General features: G+C 39.2%; 1 protein-coding gene and 1 long non-coding RNA gene across 7 annotated transcripts in view; one reads left to right on the top strand and one right to left on the bottom strand.

Annotated features, from left to right (window-relative positions):
* Positions 1–3,300: 3,300 nt before the first annotated feature.
* LOC135094838 (uncharacterized) lies at positions 3,301–6,542 on the top strand. Its single transcript, XR_010263994.1, has 2 exons — positions 3,301–5,571; positions 5,840–6,542. It is a non-coding gene; the product is annotated as an uncharacterized LOC135094838 (long non-coding RNA).
* A 47-nt stretch (positions 6,543–6,589) lies between these two features.
* Positions 6,590–19,726, bottom strand: part of LOC135094836 (tetratricopeptide repeat protein 23-like) — a 168,210-nt gene continuing 155,073 nt past the window's right edge. For all 6 annotated transcript variants that reach the window (XM_063995255.1, XM_063995250.1, XM_063995252.1 and 3 more), the window contains 2 exons: positions 8,145–8,226; positions 6,590–7,349 (listed from right to left, as the gene is read on the bottom strand). In XM_063995255.1, coding sequence (XP_063851325.1) covers positions 8,145–8,226 — 82 coding nt within the window. In that variant the 3' untranslated portion in view covers positions 6,590–7,349. The remainder of the gene's footprint in view (positions 7,350–8,144; positions 8,227–19,726) is intronic.

Raw genomic sequence — 19,726 nt, 5'->3', positions numbered from 1 at the left:
AAAGATCCTTGCAGTACCCCACTTGTCACTTTGTGCCAACTTGTCTCTGATTACTGTTCTCATTTCCTTCCCTTGTAAATAATCATCCATCCATCTCAATGTTGTTCCCTTTAGTCGTCCTTCATTCTCTGACTTCCACATAAGACTTTTGTGGGGAACTTTATCAAATGCTTTTTTGAGATCCATGTACGAGTATACCATGTCAACCCATCTGTCCCTCTCTTGCACTACATCTATTACTCTTGTATAAAAGCTTAGTAGATTTGTGATACAGATTTCCCTTTCCTGAATCCAAATTATTTTTTTTTTGTAATTATTTCTTCATTTTCTAAATATTTCACCCATCTATCTTTAATTACTATTTCACAAAAGTTACTTACAAAACTTGCTAGTGACATTGGTCTGTAATTTAATGGTTCCTTTTTATTTCCCCCCCCTATGTATAATGGGAGTATATTAGCTTTTTTCCATTCTCTTGGTACTTTTCCTTCTTCCAACAAGCTGTCCTATATGGGTTCCTCAATTTGTTCTCTGCATTATTTCAATATCCATCCTTTTACTTGATCTGGTCCCATGGCTTTTATAACATCCATCTCTTCCAGCAGTTTCTTGATTTCTTGTCTCTTTACTTGTAACTCCTATATTCCCTCGTTCTGTGATACCACTTTCAGTGCCACAATATCTGTTTCCTTTGTAAACACTAATTGAAAACTCTCATTCATTAATTCACTCATCTCCTCAGTGTGTGTGTGAGAGAGAGAGAGAGAGAGAGAGAGAGAGAGAGAATTTCTCAAAATTTCCTCTCTCCCTCTAATACTTCACCTGCTCCCCATCCTCCCATCCTTTTCCTTCACCCTTCCTCCACTTCCCTGCCCCATGTACTCTGCTTCCCCGGTTATGTCGCTTCCCCCCTTTTTCCTTTCCTCTTTCTCTTTCATCTTGTCTCAAACCTCCCCCACCCCCCATCACCTCCCCTCCCTCTTATCCGTCAGAGATAAGGGATAAGGGAGAAGAAGAGGGAAGGAGGGCAGAAGAGAGAGAGAGAGAGAGAGAGAGAGAGAGAGAGAGAGAGTGGATGGAGGGTGAGGAGGGAGGTGGGGAGAGAGAGAGAGAGAGAGAGAGAGAATTTTACTTCAGCAACCCACCGCTATTGCTGGAGAGGCTCCACATGAGATACACAAAGATCAAGGTACCGACAGTGACGCTTTGTTCTCGGTACAGGTAAGACGTGTCTGTCTTACTGCGGCAGTTTGCCATTTTGGCATTAGTTACCCGTTATCTGAATTTCAGAGCGGGTTGGCACTTATTTTACACCTTACTCACTTTGTTTTACCTTACTTTATTACCCCGTGATCCTGTTGGAGACGGAAGAGTGCCTGGTGTTCCTTTCCTGTTATCCATGAGGAGCGGGAGGACACGGTGTTGAACAAGGTGAGGTTATGCACACGTGTTACCTGTTATTCAAACTTGGAGCAGGTTCTCATTTATTCATTGTCTATTGTTTTTTACTAGTGTGTTGTGGGTGTTATACTGTGCCTTTGTCTCGGTGTTTTTCCCCGTTATCTACATTTGGGAGCGGGTGAATGTAAACAAGCGGCCATGGCGCGATTATTTCTTTGTGATTGCTGGCCCGTGGTGCAGGTTTTAAGGTTCGATTTGATTATATCCCGTTATCTGTATTAAGAGCGGGCTGAACTAAGATTATTTTGTCTGTGTTTTTTCCCGTTATCTCTCAGGAGCGGGACAGGTGACAGAGTGTACTGTTGTGAAGGAGTTTGGTTCATCAATATGTCTTCCTCCGGGGATTCTACACCTCCAAGAAGCGGTTCTTCACATTCTTGTGGAAGCCGACTCTATTCGTCCACTAGGCATAAAAAGAGGAAGAATATCCAACGGTCTGGGGCCTCTGCTAGGGAGGATGAAGTTGCAAGTGATCGTGTGTCTAAGATGGACGCCCGACCACCAGCTAGCCAGTCTGGAGATGTTAACAATACTACGTTATCCAAGTTTTTGGAGGCTTGGGCTGCACTTCAGGAGGATGTGAATAAACTTAAGAGTGACAGAGGTGCCAGGGCAAGTGTTGGTTCTGAGCCTGGCACATCAGGCATCAGATCTGGGCCAGCACAGGACTTAGGGGGTACTCATGAGATTTCTGCCTCCCCTCCCCCTTCTTCCTCTGGTGCATTTTCTGGCTTTAGGTCACAAGAAATGAGTGCTGAAGAAGGTGAGATCGTAGATGAAGCTCCTTCGGGCAGTATTCTGTTACAAGCAGCGGTAATTGTCTAGAGTCCTTACCGGGCCTTATTACTGGTCTATTCACTTCAATTCTTTTACACATACCTTCACATGCACCTAAAACATCATTTTAAAGTGGGGGACAAATGCCCCCTTCCCTCTAGTCCAGCAAAATTGGGGACATGTGGGAAGGCGGGGTTTTTGGGTGGGGGAGACATAAATCAGCGAGCGATTTTCGGCCAGGTTAGGTTAGGTTAGGTTAGGTTAGGTTAGGTTGGGTTGGGTTAGGTTAGGTTAGGTTAGGTTAGGTTAGGTTGGGTTAGGTTAGGTTAGGTTAGGTTAACCTAACCTAACCAAACCTAACCTAACCTAACCTAACCTAACCTAACCTAACCTGGCCGAAAATCGCTCGCTGATTTATGTCTCCCCCACCCAAAAACCCCGCCTTCCCACATGTCCCCAATTTTGCTGGACTAGAGGGAAGGGGGCATTTGTCCCCCACTTTAAAATGATGTTTTAGGTGCATGTGAAGGTATGTGTAAAAGAATTGAAGTGAATAGACCAGTAATAAGGCCTGGTAAGGACTCTAGACAATTACCCAAGCAGCTAAGGCCTGTGCCTATGGATGACTGTTCTGAAGCTATTGAATAACCGATTGCTGCAATGGTGAATCACTGGTTTTCTCATGGTTTGAAAGAGGAAGACCATAAGGAGATTTTGGCAGATGAGGCTTCTAAACGTCCTAGAAACTGTAAGGCACTTATCCCAGTCGAGTGCAACTCACAAGTGCTGGGTGCCCTACCCACTGAGGCAAAGAAAGCTGATTTCTGACTGAAGGAAATTGGTAAGGATATAACTAAGGCTGCCACTATTATGGTTAAATCACTTACTGTTCTGGACAAGTTTGCCAATGAGGAGCAGAATCAGGTTATTGGTCATGAGGTGGCTATGCTTAATGGTGCCTTGGGGTTGTTAGGGCATGCAAACTTTAAACTGAATATGAATAGACGGTTTTTCCTCAAACGAGAGATAAACCAAAAGTATGCGCACTTATGCACTGATAAGACTCCTGTGCCTGGCTTACTGTTTGGGGATGATCTTACTCAAGCTACCAAACAGATTGAGGAGGCCGAAAGGCTGAAGAACAAGTTTACCCACAAGAAGACTTCCCATTTTGGAGCTCCCAGGTCTTGGGAAGTTAAGTGGTGGTAAGCAACGTGGTTTCTTTGGGAAGCCAGCTTTCTGGGGTATGTCTACCCGGTTTAAACCTTACGGCTTACACAAACCTGCCACCAGAGGGGACGGCCGCCCTACTTATCACAGAGGGAACTCCTCTTCAAAAAACCCAAGGGGCCGGGGACACTACAATCCCCGGCAGTAATTCAGGTAAGGAATGACTTTGAAGCGGGTCAGCTTCATAAGTTTATTGGTGAATGGTGCAAACTTACTAGTGATCCTTTCATTTTGGACATTGTTAAACATTGCCATCTTGAGATTGATGAACAGAACATTACTCATTTATTTTCTGAGGAAGTGGAATACAAATTTAGTGATGAGGAGAAAGTTATTATGACTAATGAAATAGATAAATTGTTGAGCCAGAAGGTTATCAAAGAGACTCACAGACAGGTGGGCCAGATTATTTCACCAGTTTTCTTGAGAGAGAAAAAAGAGGGTGGCTACAGGTTGGTGCTTAACTTGAAGAAACTCAACAAATTCATGAATTATATCCATTTCAAAATGGAAAATTTTGAGCAGGCAATTAGGCTAATCAGTTCTAGCGCTTTCATGGCTTCGGTGGATCTGAAGCATGCTTATTATTCAGTCAAAATTGCAGAGGAGCAGCAAAAATACCTTTGTTTTAAATGGGCAGGGAAGATATACCAATTCACTTGCCTTCCTAATGGTGCTTCTGCAGGTCCTCGTCTTTTCACTAAACTTTTGAAGCTGATTTTTTCTTTTTTGAGATTGAAAGGCTACACCATTACTTCCTTTATAGATGATACTCTTATGTGTAGCAAGTCAGTTGAGGATTGTGTTGCTTGTTTAAAGGATACTGTGGAAATTTTGCAAAATGTGGGGTTTTGTATTAATGTGGACAAGTCAGTTTTGGTGCCTACAAAACGCATAGAATATCTTGGCAATATCATCGATTCTGAAGCCATGACTGTCACACTCCCTGCTCGTAGAGTGAGGAAGATTGTGGAAAGTTGTTCATCCTTGGCCAGTAGAAATAAGGCAAAGATCAGAGAGGTAGCTCGAGTAGTTGGCATGTTGGTAGCTGCCATTCCGGCCGTTGAATTAGGTAAGCTCCATTACAGAATTTTAGAAAAGGCCAAAATTGTTGCATTAAAGGTAGGAAAGGGCAACTTTGACAAATTTATGACTATCTCAAAGGAAATGAAAATGGAGCTGAGTTGGTGGATCTCTGAAGTAGGTACGCAAGTTCGGAAAATTATTCGGACTGCTCCTTCTGTTGAAGTTTTTACTGATGCCTCAGATTTAGGTTGGGGTGGTTGTGTATTAAAGCATTCCACCAATGGTAAATGGACAACAGAAGAAAGTTGCCTACACATTAATGCAAGGGAACTCAAGGCCATCTTGTTTACCCTTCAATCTTTTGCTTACTTGCTTAAAGGCTGCCATGTTAAAGTTATGTGTGATAGTACCACAGCCATTGCTTATGTTAATGAGATGGGTGGAACTAAATCACTAGTGTGTAACTCTATCTGCATTGATATCTGGAATTGGTGTAATTCCAATGACATCTGGATTACTTGTGCACACATACCAGGAAAGAAGAATGTGTTGGCGGATGAAGCCTCTCGTAATTTTAATGACAGACATGAATGGAAACTTAATCCAAAGATTTTTAAAGAGTTGTGTGTAGTTTTTGGAACTCCCTCCATTGACTTATTTGCTTCTCGCTTAAACAAGCAAATAGATTGTTTTTGCTCGTGGAGACCTGATCCTGAAGCAAAGCATGTGGATGCGTTCACATTAAATTGGGCCAGTTTCGATCTGATTTACCTTTTCCCACCATTTTCTCTCATTACTAGGTGTCTACAGAAAATGAGGGAGGAGAGAGCCAAGGGGTGGATGGTTGTTCCAATGTGGAATTCCCAACCTTGGATGGGCCCTCTTCTGCAAATGTTGATCAAGGCCCCCAGGCTCATCACTCAGAAAACAAATGTACTACGACATCCCTCATCAGCGGAAGAACACCCGATTATGACCCACACCCAATTGATGGCATGTCTTTTGTCAGGCAACAACTTAGAGGGAGAGGTGTATCGTCAGAAGGTACAGAGATTATCATGGCATCGTGGAGACCAGGTACGATGCGGCAATATAGACCACACATTAAAAGATGGTCATCATTTTGTGATAGATGGGATATCAATCCCTCTACTCCGTCTGTAATTAGTGTTTTGAATTTCCTTTCAGAGACATTTCATAGAGGGGTGGGGTATGAGTCTGTTAACACAGCAAGAGGTGCTCTCTCTGCTTTAGGAATTACGTTGGAAGGATGTAGAGCTGGGAATCATCCACTTATCAATAGGTTTATGCGTGGTGTGTTTAACTTGAGACCCTCTTGCCCTAGGTATGCTGAAACCTGGGATGTGCAGCCAGTATTGCAGAAGCTGAGATCCATGAGCCCATTACAAGACCTATCTTTGAAATCTTTAACTTTGAAATTGGTGATGCTTATGGCATTGACTCAAGCTGCAAGAGTACAGACCTTACATTTATTATTGTATTCCAATGCTATTGTTGATAACAATTCTGTATCTCTTTTGTTAGGGGGCAACATTAAGCAGTGTCGTCCGAAGTTTAATGTGAGAATGCTTAAGTTTCATGCTTATTTACCTGATTCTAGAATGTGTGTTGTAAATACCTTGAAGGAATATATTAACAGAACGGAGAATCTGAGAAAGGAACTTGGGAAGGATAATGGGAAACTCCTCATCAGTGTGGTGAAGCCACATAAAAGTGTTTCCAAAGCCAGCCTCTGCTTCCAAGGCCAAAGCCATGGATGCCCCAGTTAACATTATCTTATCTAAGGCAGGTTGGACTCAGGAGACAACCTTTGCTAAACACTATAATAAGGAGATCACTCAGGTTTCAGATTTTTTTCAAGAGGCCATACTGGATTCTGTATTGTAATGTTAACAGGTTTCTCTATTCATTTGCGTTGGATCTCAATTGACATATTTTGTTTGTTTTATACATGTACTATATGTTTTTGTAAGGGACATATCTGTTTAAGGAGGAGGATTTTTCATACAATGAAGTTGGGATACATATTTAGTTTGTTTAATTTTCAATCACTCACTTGGAGAACGTTAAGGATTGTGTAGTTCTGAGAGTACACCCACATGGCTTTAAAATCTCATGTGGAGCCTCTCCAGCAATAGCGGTGGGTTGCTGAAGTAAAATTATAGAAGTACATGAGACTTACCATGGGTCAGTTGAAATGTGCTTCGGATTTTGCGAAGCAAGCCACCGCTGCTGGAGAGAGCTTTCACATGCCCACCACTCCCACCCTTCGGAAAGCTGGGCTTTTGACTTTGTGTTTCTCTTTCCGACAGGCATTTTTCGGGAACTTGTGGCATGTGGGTGGCTCTCAGCTCTTTAAAGTCTGTCGGTACCTTGATCTTTGTGTATCTCATGTGAAAGCTCTCTCCAGCAGCGGTGGCTTGCTTCGCAAAATCCGAAGCACATTTCAACTGACCCATGGTAAGTCTCATGTACTTCTATAATTTTTTATTAGTAACAATATTTGTGCTTGTTGTATTACTGCTTCAATTTCACAGCTATAAGCCCAGTTACATAGGCCTAGGCATCTGTAATACGAGTGCATTAAATGCACGTTAATTATTAGATACTTTTTTCAAGAAAAAAGTGTGTCTAATGCACCAAGAAATAAGGTAAGTCTCCAATAGAGGCTCCTCAGTTGCTAATGAGGCCACCACCAGCAGTTTCAGCAAGTGTTGTCTGCCATAAACACCTCTGGATCTAGATCACTGAGATCATGATCTGGATAATTCAGATCAGGGCAAATCCAGATGAAGATGTAAAAAGAACATCGGGTGCACAGCCAGATCAGTGACCTGAAATTAATCAGAGTTAATAGAAGACATTTTTGATAAAAGGATAAATTTTCATATAACATTACCACTGCTTTATAAACAAACAGTTCACAGCATCTGATAATGATATTTCTCTTGCACTGCTTGGTGTCACTTACACTGAGAATTTGACTGGTTTAATGATTATGAAGTGCTGCAATACCTAGAGATGCTTGAGACAGGTTACAAGTGTTTTTGATGGACAATAACAATGATGGTAGTGGTGTTGGTGTTGGCACAAATGCATTTTACCACCAGCAGTGCATGGTTAGCTCTGCATGGAGCACAGGTACTTATAGCAGCAAAAACTGACTCTTCACTCTTGAGTGCAAGAGATGTAGACACTAGCATAGTTACTATGACAGTAGAAGGTGTGTAAGGGTGGCCAGCTGTGAGCAAGCTGGTGCTTCAAGAAACCTAATGATCCCAAAATCTTTAACTTAACATCATCCATGGGTTACCTGAAGATTTTTAAGACACTCTAATGTAAAACTGCATGCTAAGGGATGACTGTATATCAAATGTTTGAACCCAAAATTAAATAATTATCTATCCATCTGTATCTGATTGATGTTCCTAAAAACTTTCTCCACTGAAACAAGCATTATACATAGATAGATATATGTATGACTTTAATTTTAAGCATCATGGTGACTTCAAGTGTCAGCTATATATGAGTTCTACATTTGAGTCTCAGTATGTTGAAGCCAAGCAATATTACTACTGTCACAAGCATGAAGTTAGAAGTGTGGAATGACAGAAAAGTTCAGCACAAACCTATAGATTGTGGAAGCGTGGTTTGTTTTGCAGATCTGGGTGTCTTCTGCACATCCGCTTTCTCAATGATAGAGGTAGTTTTCTGAAATATAATTACAAAACATAGTTTTGACTCCATAAAACTGAAAATAATCTTTAGTAGGAACAGTTTACTAATCAAGCAAAGATGGCTACTTTGAGAATATTTGTATCGAGCACTTTTTTTTTTATATAAGAGGGACACTGACCAAGGGAAAAAAAAAAAGCAATCCTCAAAGAGAAGTCAACAGGATTATTAAAAAACAGGACAAGTACCTTGAAACTTCCCTCTTGAAAGAATTCAAGTCATAGGAAAGTGGAAATGTAGAAGCTGGCAGGGAGATCCAGAGTTTACCAGAAAAAATATTAGCAAGATCAGAAGAGCAGTTAGCATGAAACTAATGGTACAAGATATCAAGAGATGCAACATTGCCGTAAAGACAAAGAGGTTGAAGACAGTAGGTTAGAGGAGAGGAGTTGGTAAAACAAAATGCTTTTGATTCCACTCTGTCTAAAAGAGTGGTATGAGTGGATCCACCCCCCATACACATGAAGCATACTCCATACATGGATGGATAAGGCCCCTGCACAGAGTTAGCAGCTGTGGGGGGAGAAAAACTGGCAGAGATGACTCAGAATGCCTGTTTTAGCTGGAGATGTGATGTGAAATTTCCAGTTTAGATTATAAGTAAAAGACAGAAAAGGGGGACAGTTAATTGATAGATGGAGGAATTGAGTTTTGAGACATTGAACAATACTAAATTTGCTCTGCCCAATCAGAAATTTTAGAGGGATCAGAAGTCGGGCATTCTGTGGCTTTCCTGCATCAGTTGTTTACTTCCTGAAGGATTGGACATCTATGGAAAGATATGTAAAAGTGCAGGGTGGTATCAGTGTAGGAGTGGATAAGATAAAGTATGGATCTTTACTTTCTTCATGACCCAGTATGCATATTCTATTGTACCTTTATATTTCTGATATGGAAACTAATTCACACACACATACACACACACACACATTTGAATTATTGTTCATATATTTGTTTATGATGTGGTGACCCAGTGAACAAGAGGCTGCGACTGAGTATTGGGTCCTGATCCATACTTTGAAGAACCCTGGTTTAGAAGAACCTTGATAGGAAGAGAGTGGGTGGCAGGACAGAACCTTGAGGAACACTATTCTTAATAGATTTAAGAGAAGAACAGTAACCACCTACCAAAGCAACAATAGAATGGTCAGAAAGGAAACTTGAAATAAACTTAAAGAGAGAATAGAAGCCATAGAAAGGTAGTTTGGAAATCAAAAGCTTTGTGCCATTCTATCAAATCCTTTTGATATGTTTACAACAACAGCAAAAGTTTCACCAAAATCCCTAAAAGAAGATAACCAAGACTCATTAAGAAAAAACAGAAGATTATAGAGGCACAGTTTTGAAGAACAACAGGAGGGATCCCATCAAGTCCATAAATCTTCCAAGGGTTAAGCCCAGCAAGGGCATGGAAAATATCATTGTGAAGGACCTCAATGTGTAGCATGAAATGGTAAGAGGATGGAGGAGAGGGAGGAACAAATCCTGAATCTTCTAAAGTAGAGTTGTTAGCAAAGGTTTGAGCAAATAGTTCAGCTTCAGAGATAGATGAGATAGTAGTAGTGCCATCAAGTTGAAATTGAGGAGATAAAAATGAAGAAGCAAAGTTATTTGAAGTATTTTTTGTCTAGTGAAGAAATTTATGGCTAGTTGGAGAACAGATTTAGATTTGGCTTGATTTCCAGCAGAAGTGCACAAGATTCAGGTGATGGAAACCTCAAGTACCTTTTGTGAGTCACCTCTTTATTATGTATAGCATGAGAACAGGGTGTGTTAAACCAAAATCTGGAAAGTTTAGGACAAGAGAAAAAGTGAGGAATATATGCCTCCATGCCAGACACTACCACTTCTGTTATGTGCTCAGCACACAGAGATGAGTCCATATGCTACCTGTAGTCTCTTCATTTGTAAGATCTTGCAGAAAATTTCCAACCTAATTCATGACTGCTGGGCAACAAAGAAAAGTTTCTGTGCCTGTCATGGTATGTGTGTATTTACCTAATTATATTTACTTAGTTGTGACTTGCAGGAAAGGAGCTGTGCTTGTACTGTCTACTATCTACTGTCGTACTGTTGTACTGTCTGTATCTACTATTGTCTAACTTGGCTTTGAAGCTATGAATAGTTATTGCTTGCATCACATTCTTGTTTGGATAGTTCCATGTGTCAACTACCCTATATAGAAAACTGATCTTCTTGATATCTCTTTTACAAGTTTCCTTTATCCATTTCTTTCCATGCTCTTTAGTGTCCTTTATATCCCGTTTCTACATCTGCCACCAATGAAAGTGACAAGCCAATGTTCTTGTTATGCTTTGTGTCACACACCCCAATGTTTTAAGCTTGATTTATCTTACTGTGAGAAATGGTGAAGTACTCAGCTAATGCCTTATGAAAAATAAAATTATTTTTGACAGAACACAACTTTGTCGAGAACAGTTAGTTTCACTAGGGTGGAATTGTCATTATTTTTACAGCATCTTTTCAACCAAAGCTGCACACAGTGCACGATTCTTTGTAGCAATCCTGTCTCCCTAGAAGTGTACTTATACCCAAAACCACCCTTCTGAAGGAAGCCAATAAGGTCTATATTGGTTTAGGATATTTATAGCTTACATGCCATTAAAACCTAAAACATTATGTCGACATGAAATATGCAAATAAATTTGGCACAATTTTTGGGCAAGTGGGACAAGTGTGAGTACTCCTTAATGGGGGTCAAGAGTCAACTGAGTGATGGTTTGTAGAAATGTGACAGTTGACAGATGTTCAAACTGCTTGGCAATGTTGCCATATTTTCATAATGAGTCCTCTATTTCACCTGAGCTGGAAACTTTTCTCGCACTATGAAACAATGGTTTGTTTATCATGTGTGTCACTTTCAATGGTGATGACACGTATCTATATTTTCCAGTCCTTCCATTAGTCTATATACCATACTTAACCCTTTGACTGGTATCTGGTACTACTTTCCTTAATTACTAATCACTTTAAGACATCTTTACTTATTCTACAACCACCTCCAATCTTTAGGTAAAAATCACAAAATCTATTTATTTTAATCTCCTCTCTTGTAAATATTTATGAAGATTTCATGCATTACTTCTGGTGGTGTTAATTGTTTTGTATGACAGTGAAAGGGTTAAGTTTCCTCTCTCTTTGTTCCAGTATCGGAAGATTAAGTGTTTCTAGTCTGTTTTCATATGTCACATTGCTTACATTTGGGACCATCTTGGTTGCTGCTCTTTGTATCCTCTCTAATTTCCTGATATATTTCTTTAACCTGGCAATCACATCACAACTGTATATTCCAGTCTTGGATGAATCATTGTTAAAATCAGTTTTCTCATCCAAGTGTGCAAATGCAACTCTTAGGCCTCTTTCACACAAGGCGTGAAATTCACGCCGCGTGAAAAATCACACGGCGGGAAGTTCACGCTCAATCGTTCACACGTGGTGTTTTTTTTCACGCCTGACTCCTGGAATTCTGTTTCATTATTGCATTACTGTGCTCCGAGAGTGGTCACAACTCACAAGTGTGTGTAAAAACAGGTGAACAAATGGCTGCCCAGAGTAAAGAAAATAAAGCCCTCCTTTTATATTTGTTGTATAAAAGACAGCAAAAAAAGAAAAGAAGGCGCTGCTGGGTGCACAAGATAGTGAGTTTAAGGAGTAAAGAAGGAGAATTTGCCACACTATTCACAAAACTAAATGACTTTAATTATCCTTTTACCTATTGTAGATTTTCATTCAGTACGGGAGATGCACACGTCCACATTACCCGCTGCCTGAACTGTACTGCCAGGTGGCGGCATGACAAAACACGCCGAGTGTGAAAGAAAGCATTGAACACCATTGGAAGCTAAACTTTGGCGTGAAATTTCACGCTTCGTTTTTAGCAGACACACGCGCGGCATCAGGCGTGAAATTCACGCCGTGTGAAAAAACTGCCACGTCTGAACAGAAGTATGCATTTTGTATGTCCGCTTAGGTTGGGCGTGAACTTCCCGCCGCGTGATTTTTCACGCGGCGTGAATTTCACGCCTTGTGTGAAAGGGGCCTTATATTCCTTAGCAGATCCACTGTTTCCTCCACAATCTTGCTTAATTAGTATTCAGGTGATAATGTGTCTGGTACTGTCACTCTTTTGTTCTTTTTCCAATATAATTATTTCCCAATTTATAAACACCAGATTTTTTTTATTTTTTTATTATTCTTCCCAAATTCTAATAGGCTACATGTTTATCATTAAAATCCATTTTCCATTTACAGCTCCATTTTTTCAGTCTGGTTCAGATCTTGTTGTAGGGCTTTCTGATGTTCCTCCTTTTCTATGTTTGTCATTAATTTAGAATCATCCACAAATAAACTAATATAGCTGTTAATCCCTTCTGTTATATCACTGACATACCCAGTGAACATGACTTGAGCCAGCTGTGAAGTACTCCACTAATTACTTTCCTCCATGATGACTTCTGGTCTCTAATGACCATTCTCATTTCTCTATTGCACAGGAACTCTTTCATCCACTTCAAAGTCCCCATCACATTCCACCAACATTCTTATCTTCCACAGAAGTCTTTTATGTGGCACCTTGTCAAACATCTTTTTTAAAACCAAGTAGATACAATCCACCCATCCAAGATGTTCTTGTACTATATCAGTTACTGTCAGGTAAAAACATATCAAGATAGTTGTGCATTATCTCCATCCACAAAATCCAAATTGTCTATCAGTTATCTTGCCAATTTTTTTTCCAAGTATTTCATCCCTCTGTCCTTCACAATTTTTTCACATGTTTTTGCCACTGCTAATGTTGGTAATAATGGTCCAACCTCCTCTAAATATTGGCACACTATCAGCCTATTCCAGTCCTTGATACTTTACTCTCTTTCAACGAATTTTCAACAATACAATGTATTTTGTTTGCCAACTGATTATTACATTCTTTTACAACCCAGTTTGACATACCTTGTGTTTTTCCTACTTCTAAACTCTCCATATCTTGTATTTTGTTGACTATCACATGTATTTCTTCAAGAGTTAACTACTGTACTGTCACATTCTTGTATCATAAACTCACTTTATTAGGTGAAGACTGACTGAAAGGCATCACCCATCACCACTATGTCCCTGGTGTCCTCATATTCTTTGCCATCTGTGAAGACAAGGCAGCTTATTGAACATCACTGGTTCATGCTTCAGAGCTTTCATCCCCCTCCCCCCAACCCTCCACTTCAAGGCTTTGATGTTTGTAACTCTCTGGGTGTCGGAGCTATGTGGCTCAGGGCCACAAGTTTCAACTTCAAGAGAGGTGAGCTCCCAACCGAGCCATTGCTTGGGTCCTTGCATCCACACCATGGCAGACATTCCAGGGTGGCAGCTGAGTCAATATCACCACTTGCCTGACTTTCCCTATCTGTCTCCCATGAAGCTTGCTACCAGCCACTGTGGGGAATCTGAACACGTCTCCACTCGGCTTGGACTCTGCCTGGCCTCTCACTAGCCATCCTACCCTGCCAAGCTGTCTATAACACTCCACACACCTTGCCTGTTGTGCTAACAGCTAAATGCCTTTGCCACCCCCATCCATTCTCAGGGAGGATCTTCATTAAAGGAACTACTGTTTTCTAAGTGTTTATCTCCACCCACACATAGGCATTTAGGGTTTGGAGTGACCACATCCCTGGACTTAAGATTTACACCATCCATCTTTAATTTTTCAATTCTTTCCTTTGTTGTACCTTATTGTTGACATGCCTGTAGAACAGTTTCAGTTGGTCTTTGCATTTATCTATTATATATTTTGTATTTTCTGTGCTTTCTCTTGATAACTAAACATATTTGTTTCTCTTTTTCATATATTCTGGCCAAGAATTTTGTCTTCCCCCTCTCTTCCATTTTTCTCAGCAGTATTTCTTTCTGTTTTTGATATTTCACATTTCCTATTAAACCAGTCCTTATGGCTAACTTCTGTGCCACTTACTTTCAGTACATATCTTTGAACTTCTTTGTTATATATTTCAACAAACTCTTTCCATTTTCTTTCCACTTCCCTGACTTCTGTAAACTTACCCCAGTCAGTTTTTTCAAAGTATTTTTTAAGCTAATCCAACTTTCCTTTTTTATAGTTGAATCTTCCAATCCTATGGTTTTATCTCCCTAACTCTTCCTTAACTTCTTTTTAAAGTTAGTTGTATTACCACACGATCACATTTTTCTATTGGACATTTATATTCTACTTTATCTACAGTTTTTGGTTCCTTTGTAAATACTATCTAGTCTAGACAGTCCATCATCTATTCTTTACATTGTGTTCTCTACAACCCACTGGATAAGCATGTTTTCCATTGACAATGTCAAGAGTTTGTATCCCCATGACATAACTCCACCCATAGTAGTCAAATCTCAAGAAACTTTACATTTAAAGTTTTCTAGCAATAGCTACTACCCTGTCATTCTCACTATTCTGTCCAAACCTTCTCTTGTATCTTACAGCATAATATCATAATCTTCTTTCCTCTATGAGTTTAAACACTTAAACACTGTATGATAGCCTTGGATTTAAAATACATGTATTTTTAACAGGTTGGTGGGATAACCTTCATGGTGAGAAAAGCTTTTTAGGCAGTAACATATGGGAGTATATGTATGCAATTATTTTTTTCTTATGTAGGAGGGGCACAAGCCAAGGGCAACGAAAATCCAATAAAACAAAAAGCCTACTGAGAAGCTGGTCCCCAAAACAGGGTTTGAAGCAGTTATCAAAAATTGAAGGATAAGTGTCTTGAAACTTCCCTCTTGAAGAAATTCAAGTCATAGGAAGATGGAAATACAGAAGCAGGTAGGGAATTCCAGAGTTACAAGAGAAAGGGATGAATGACTGAGAATACTGGTCAACTCTTGCATCAGAGAGGTGGACAGAATATGGGTGAGAGAAAGAAGAAAGTCTTGTGCAGTTAGGTGTAGGTGACACAAGGCTGCATGAGGAAGGGAGGCAAGATCAGAAGAGCAGTTGGCATGAAAATAGTGGTAGAAGATAGCTAGAGATGCAACATTGCAACAATGAGAAAGAGGCTGAAGACTGACAGTTAGAGGAGAAGAGTTGATGAGATGAAAAGCTTTTAATTCCACCCTGTCTAAAAGAGCAGTATAAGAGGAACACCCCAGACATGTGAAGCATACCCCATACATGGATGAATAAGGCCCTTGTACAGAGTTAGCAGCTGGAGGGATGAGAAAAACTGGTGGAGACATCTCAGAATGTCTAACTTCATATAAGCTGTTTTACTTAGTAAGGAAATGTGAAGTTTTCAGTTCAAATTTTAGAAAGATCAGAAGTCAGGCATTCTGTAGCTTCCCCTGCATGAAAAGGACAGACCAAGGATGTTCAGTGTAGAAGAGGGGGACAGTTGAGTGTCACTGAAGAAGGGGAGATAGTTGTCTGGAAGGTTGTGTTGAGTTGATAGATGGATTAATTGAATTTTTGAGGCACTGAACAAGTTTGCTCTGCTCCAATCAGAAATTTTAGAAAGATCAGAAGTCAGGCATTCTGTAGCTTCCCTGCATGAACTGTTTACTTCCTGAAGGGTTGGACATCTATGAAAAGACATGGAAAAATGCAGGATGGTATCATCAGAGTAGGAGTAGATAGGACAAGAAGTTTGGTTTTAAAAGATCATTGATGGATTATAGGAAGAGAGTGGGTGACAGGACAAAATCTTGAGGAACACCACTGTTAATAGATTTGGGAGAAGAATAGTGACAATCTACCACAGCAGCAATAGAATGGTCAGAAAGGAAACTTGAAATGAAATTACAAAGAGAGTGATAGAAGCCATAGGAGAGTAGTTTGGAAGTCAAAGCTTTGTGCTAGACTCTATCAAAAGCTTTTGATATGTCTAAGGCAATAGCAAAAGTTTCACCAAAATCTCTAAAAAGAGGATGACTAAGCCTCAGTAAGGAAAGCCAGAAGATCACCAGTAGAGCAGCCTTGACAGAACACCACTGTTAATAAATTTAGGAGAAGAATAGTGACCATCTACCACAGCAGCAATAGAATGGTCAGAAAGGAAACTTGAGATGAAGTTACAAAGAGAGGGATAGAAGCTGTAGGAGGGTAGTTTGGAATTCAAAGCTTTGTGCTAGACTCTATCAAAGGCTTTTGATATGTATAAGGCAACAACAAAAGTTTTACCAAAATCTCTAAAAGAGGATGACAAAGACTCAGTAAGGAAAGCTAGAGGATCACCAGTAGAGCGGAGATCAGATAGGAGGTTGTAAAGTGATAGTTGTTTAAGATCTTCCTGTTGAGGACAAACTGAAAAACTTTAGATAGGCAGAAAATTAAAGCAATAGGATGATGGTTTGAGGGATTAGAAGTCACCCTTTTTAGGAACAGGCTAAATGAAGAAAAACTTCCAGCAAGAAGGAAAGGTAGATGTTGACAGACAGAGTTGAAAGAGTTTAACTAAGCAAGATACAAGCACAGAGGCACAGTTTTGGAGAACAACAGGAGGGACCCATCAGGCCCATAAGCCTTCCGAAGGTTTAGGCCAGCGAGGGCATGGTAAACATCACTTTGAAGAATTTTAATAGGTAGTCAGAGGATGGAGGAGAGGGAAGAACAAGCCCTGAAATGCCCAAGGTAGAGTTTTTAGCAAAGGTTTGAGTGAAGAGTCCAGTTTTTGAGATAGATGTAATAGCAGTGGTGCCATCTGGCTGAAATAAAGGAGGGAAAGAAGAAGAAGCAAAGTTATTGGAGATATTTTTGGCTAGATGCCAGAAGTCATGAGGGGAGTTAGATCTTGAAAGATTTTGACACCACTATTAATTAAACTTATACATTTACTCATATAAAATAAGGGAGATATGGATGGTGATATGAATGAATGGTGAGATGAATATGATATTACATGGGGTAAGGTGGAATAAATGTGGGTACACTAATATAAAACACGGAAAATAAGAATATAATGAGATAAGGAGATGAATATGAATAACATGGGGGTAAGCTGTAATAAATTGGATAAACATTATGAATAAGATGGCAAGAAGTGGTGAAGTAATAATGTATAAGGTGGAATAAATGAGACAAACATTATGAATAAGATGGCAAGAAGGGGTGAAGTAATGATGTAGAGTTGATAACAATGATGTTGCAGATAGGTATAGAATAAGACTGGAGAAGGATAAGGTGAGAAACATAACATTGAAGGAAGAACATTGGTTATCATACATTCAGATGACTCTTGAGTTTAATTTTAAATTCATTAAGTGAGTGGACTTTCCTAGTATAGAAAGGCAGGGAATTCCATATTTAAGGGCCTAAGTACAGTGTAACCTCGGTTACTGAATGTTTCCCTTTTCGAACAAAATTTCTAACTCACAATTGCTTCAGTTGTCGTACCATGATTCAGTTTTTGAACAAGGTTACTTGATTTCAAATATTACAGCAAAAGCTGCCATTTATTACTAATTTATAGTTTCTATAAATATTTCTTTCATTTTAATATATTTGGAGGAGAGGCACATTGGATAAGACAGTACTTCAATCTTTGAAATAAGCTAAATGTGATCCTGTCGAAGAAATTCAATGTAAGCAAATAAGGTTTGGCATTCAAGAGTAATCCCGAGCTTTTGTGGCTCTCTCTGTGGCCCAAAACAACATCACTACAGCACAACTGCATTTCCCTTGTAGCTTTTCCCAGCAGCAAGATGTCTGTTATGATCACCTTCATATTGGCAGTAAGTGGGTTGCTTTTCACTCTGTGTCACCCTTTAAGGCTTCCCTCACTTGATTGGTGACAAAGAGAATGCCTGCATAGTCTAAACAATATCTTTTCATGAGTCCTGTGTCACTAAGTTCATTCAATACATCTTTTCTGGATAAAAAATTTCTAAGCTGGAGATGTTGTGGAGCAGCCATCTGAGCAGTTGGAGCGTTAGTCATTACTTGTTAAGACACAGTGGATGGATGTCTGAGAATGGATAAATCTATTTTACATTGATTCCTGTGGGGAAAATAGTTTTGGTATTCGAATATTTCAGATTTCAAACGGCATTTAGGAACTAATTAAGTTTGAAAAATGAGGTTCTGCTGTACATAGTTGGGTATTGGAAGAGGCTTAGGTGGTGAGTTGGTGTACATAGGCATTCTCTGTAACATGTGGTGTTATCATGAGATAGAAGAGAGATATTGATTAGGTCCTTGTACACATAGGTTGCAATATTAAGTTTTTATATGTCTTCAAGCTTCAATATGTTCATGTTTTTGAAGAGTGCAGTGGTGTGTTCAAGATATGAGTTCTTTTTAATAGTGTGGATTATCTTTTTATGGATTATGTTTATGCATTTTAAATGTGTGGCATGAGTGGTATCCAGATCAGATTACAGTATTGTAGATAATGAAATATGTGAGCATAGTAGTGATTTTAGAACTTCACAAGGCATAAAATCTCTTATTTTATATAGCATGGTAGTGCATCTTAAAAGTATTTGGGAAATATTACTTGTATGAAATTTAAAAGTCTGGTTTTCATCAAAGATGATTTCCAGAAGTTTAAGTTTGTTAGTTCTGCTTATTATTATTATTATTTATTTTTTTCAGTTCTAATAGAATATCATCAGTTCTGTTAGAGAATAAAATTAAATGAGTTTTATTGCTATTGATTGTAAGCCTATTGCCCAAACACCAGTTGTGTAGTTTATCTAGGTCTTCATTGGCTGAATAGAGTAGGGTATCATTACTAAAGCCTGTGAAATATTGGGTCATGTCATAAGAAAAGAAAATAACATTTGCATGAGAGAATACTTTATCACTGATGTAGATAAGAACAGTGTGGGCCTTAAGACACTATGCTATGGCACACCAGTAGATGTTTCTTTGTATGGAATCATACCCATCATGGACTGTACACTGGGTTCTATCAGTTAAATAGGCTTTGAATCAGGAATGTACAGTACCTTGTTTGCTATAATGATGCAAATTTTCTAGAAGTATAGTGTGGCTGACAGTATCAAAAGTTTTGAAGAAGTCAACAAAGATTGATAATACTGATAATGAAGAGATGAATAAAGATAGGAGGAAAATTGACTTAGAGCATGATAAGTGTTGAAATTTTTCTGAATCCATACTGAGAATTGCTTCACATTTTGTTTTTATCCAGATATAACATGTTTATTTTTTATTAGAGTTTCAAATATTTTTGAGAAGATAGACAGGGCAGAAATAGGGCAACAATTATTTGAGTAATTCTTGGGACCAGATTTGTGTATTATGGTGATATTAGCACTTTTTAACATTGGCAGGAATTTTACAGTAGTAATGGACTGGTTGAAAAGCAAAGTAATGAGATTAGCAATCTGTGCAGAATTATGTTGTAATAAAGTGATAGGAATTTCATTGACATTTGATTTCTTGTTTTTTTTTTTTAGTTTTTATTACATTTGTTATGTCAGCAGCAGTAACTGGTGG

The sequence above is a fragment of the Scylla paramamosain genome, chromosome 47 (genome assembly GCF_035594125.1).
Source record: "Scylla paramamosain isolate STU-SP2022 chromosome 47, ASM3559412v1, whole genome shotgun sequence".
Lineage (NCBI taxonomy): Eukaryota > Metazoa > Arthropoda > Malacostraca > Decapoda > Portunidae > Scylla > Scylla paramamosain.
The sequence above is the reverse complement of the archived record's forward strand: the minus strand, read 5'-3'. Positions and strand labels throughout refer to the sequence as shown.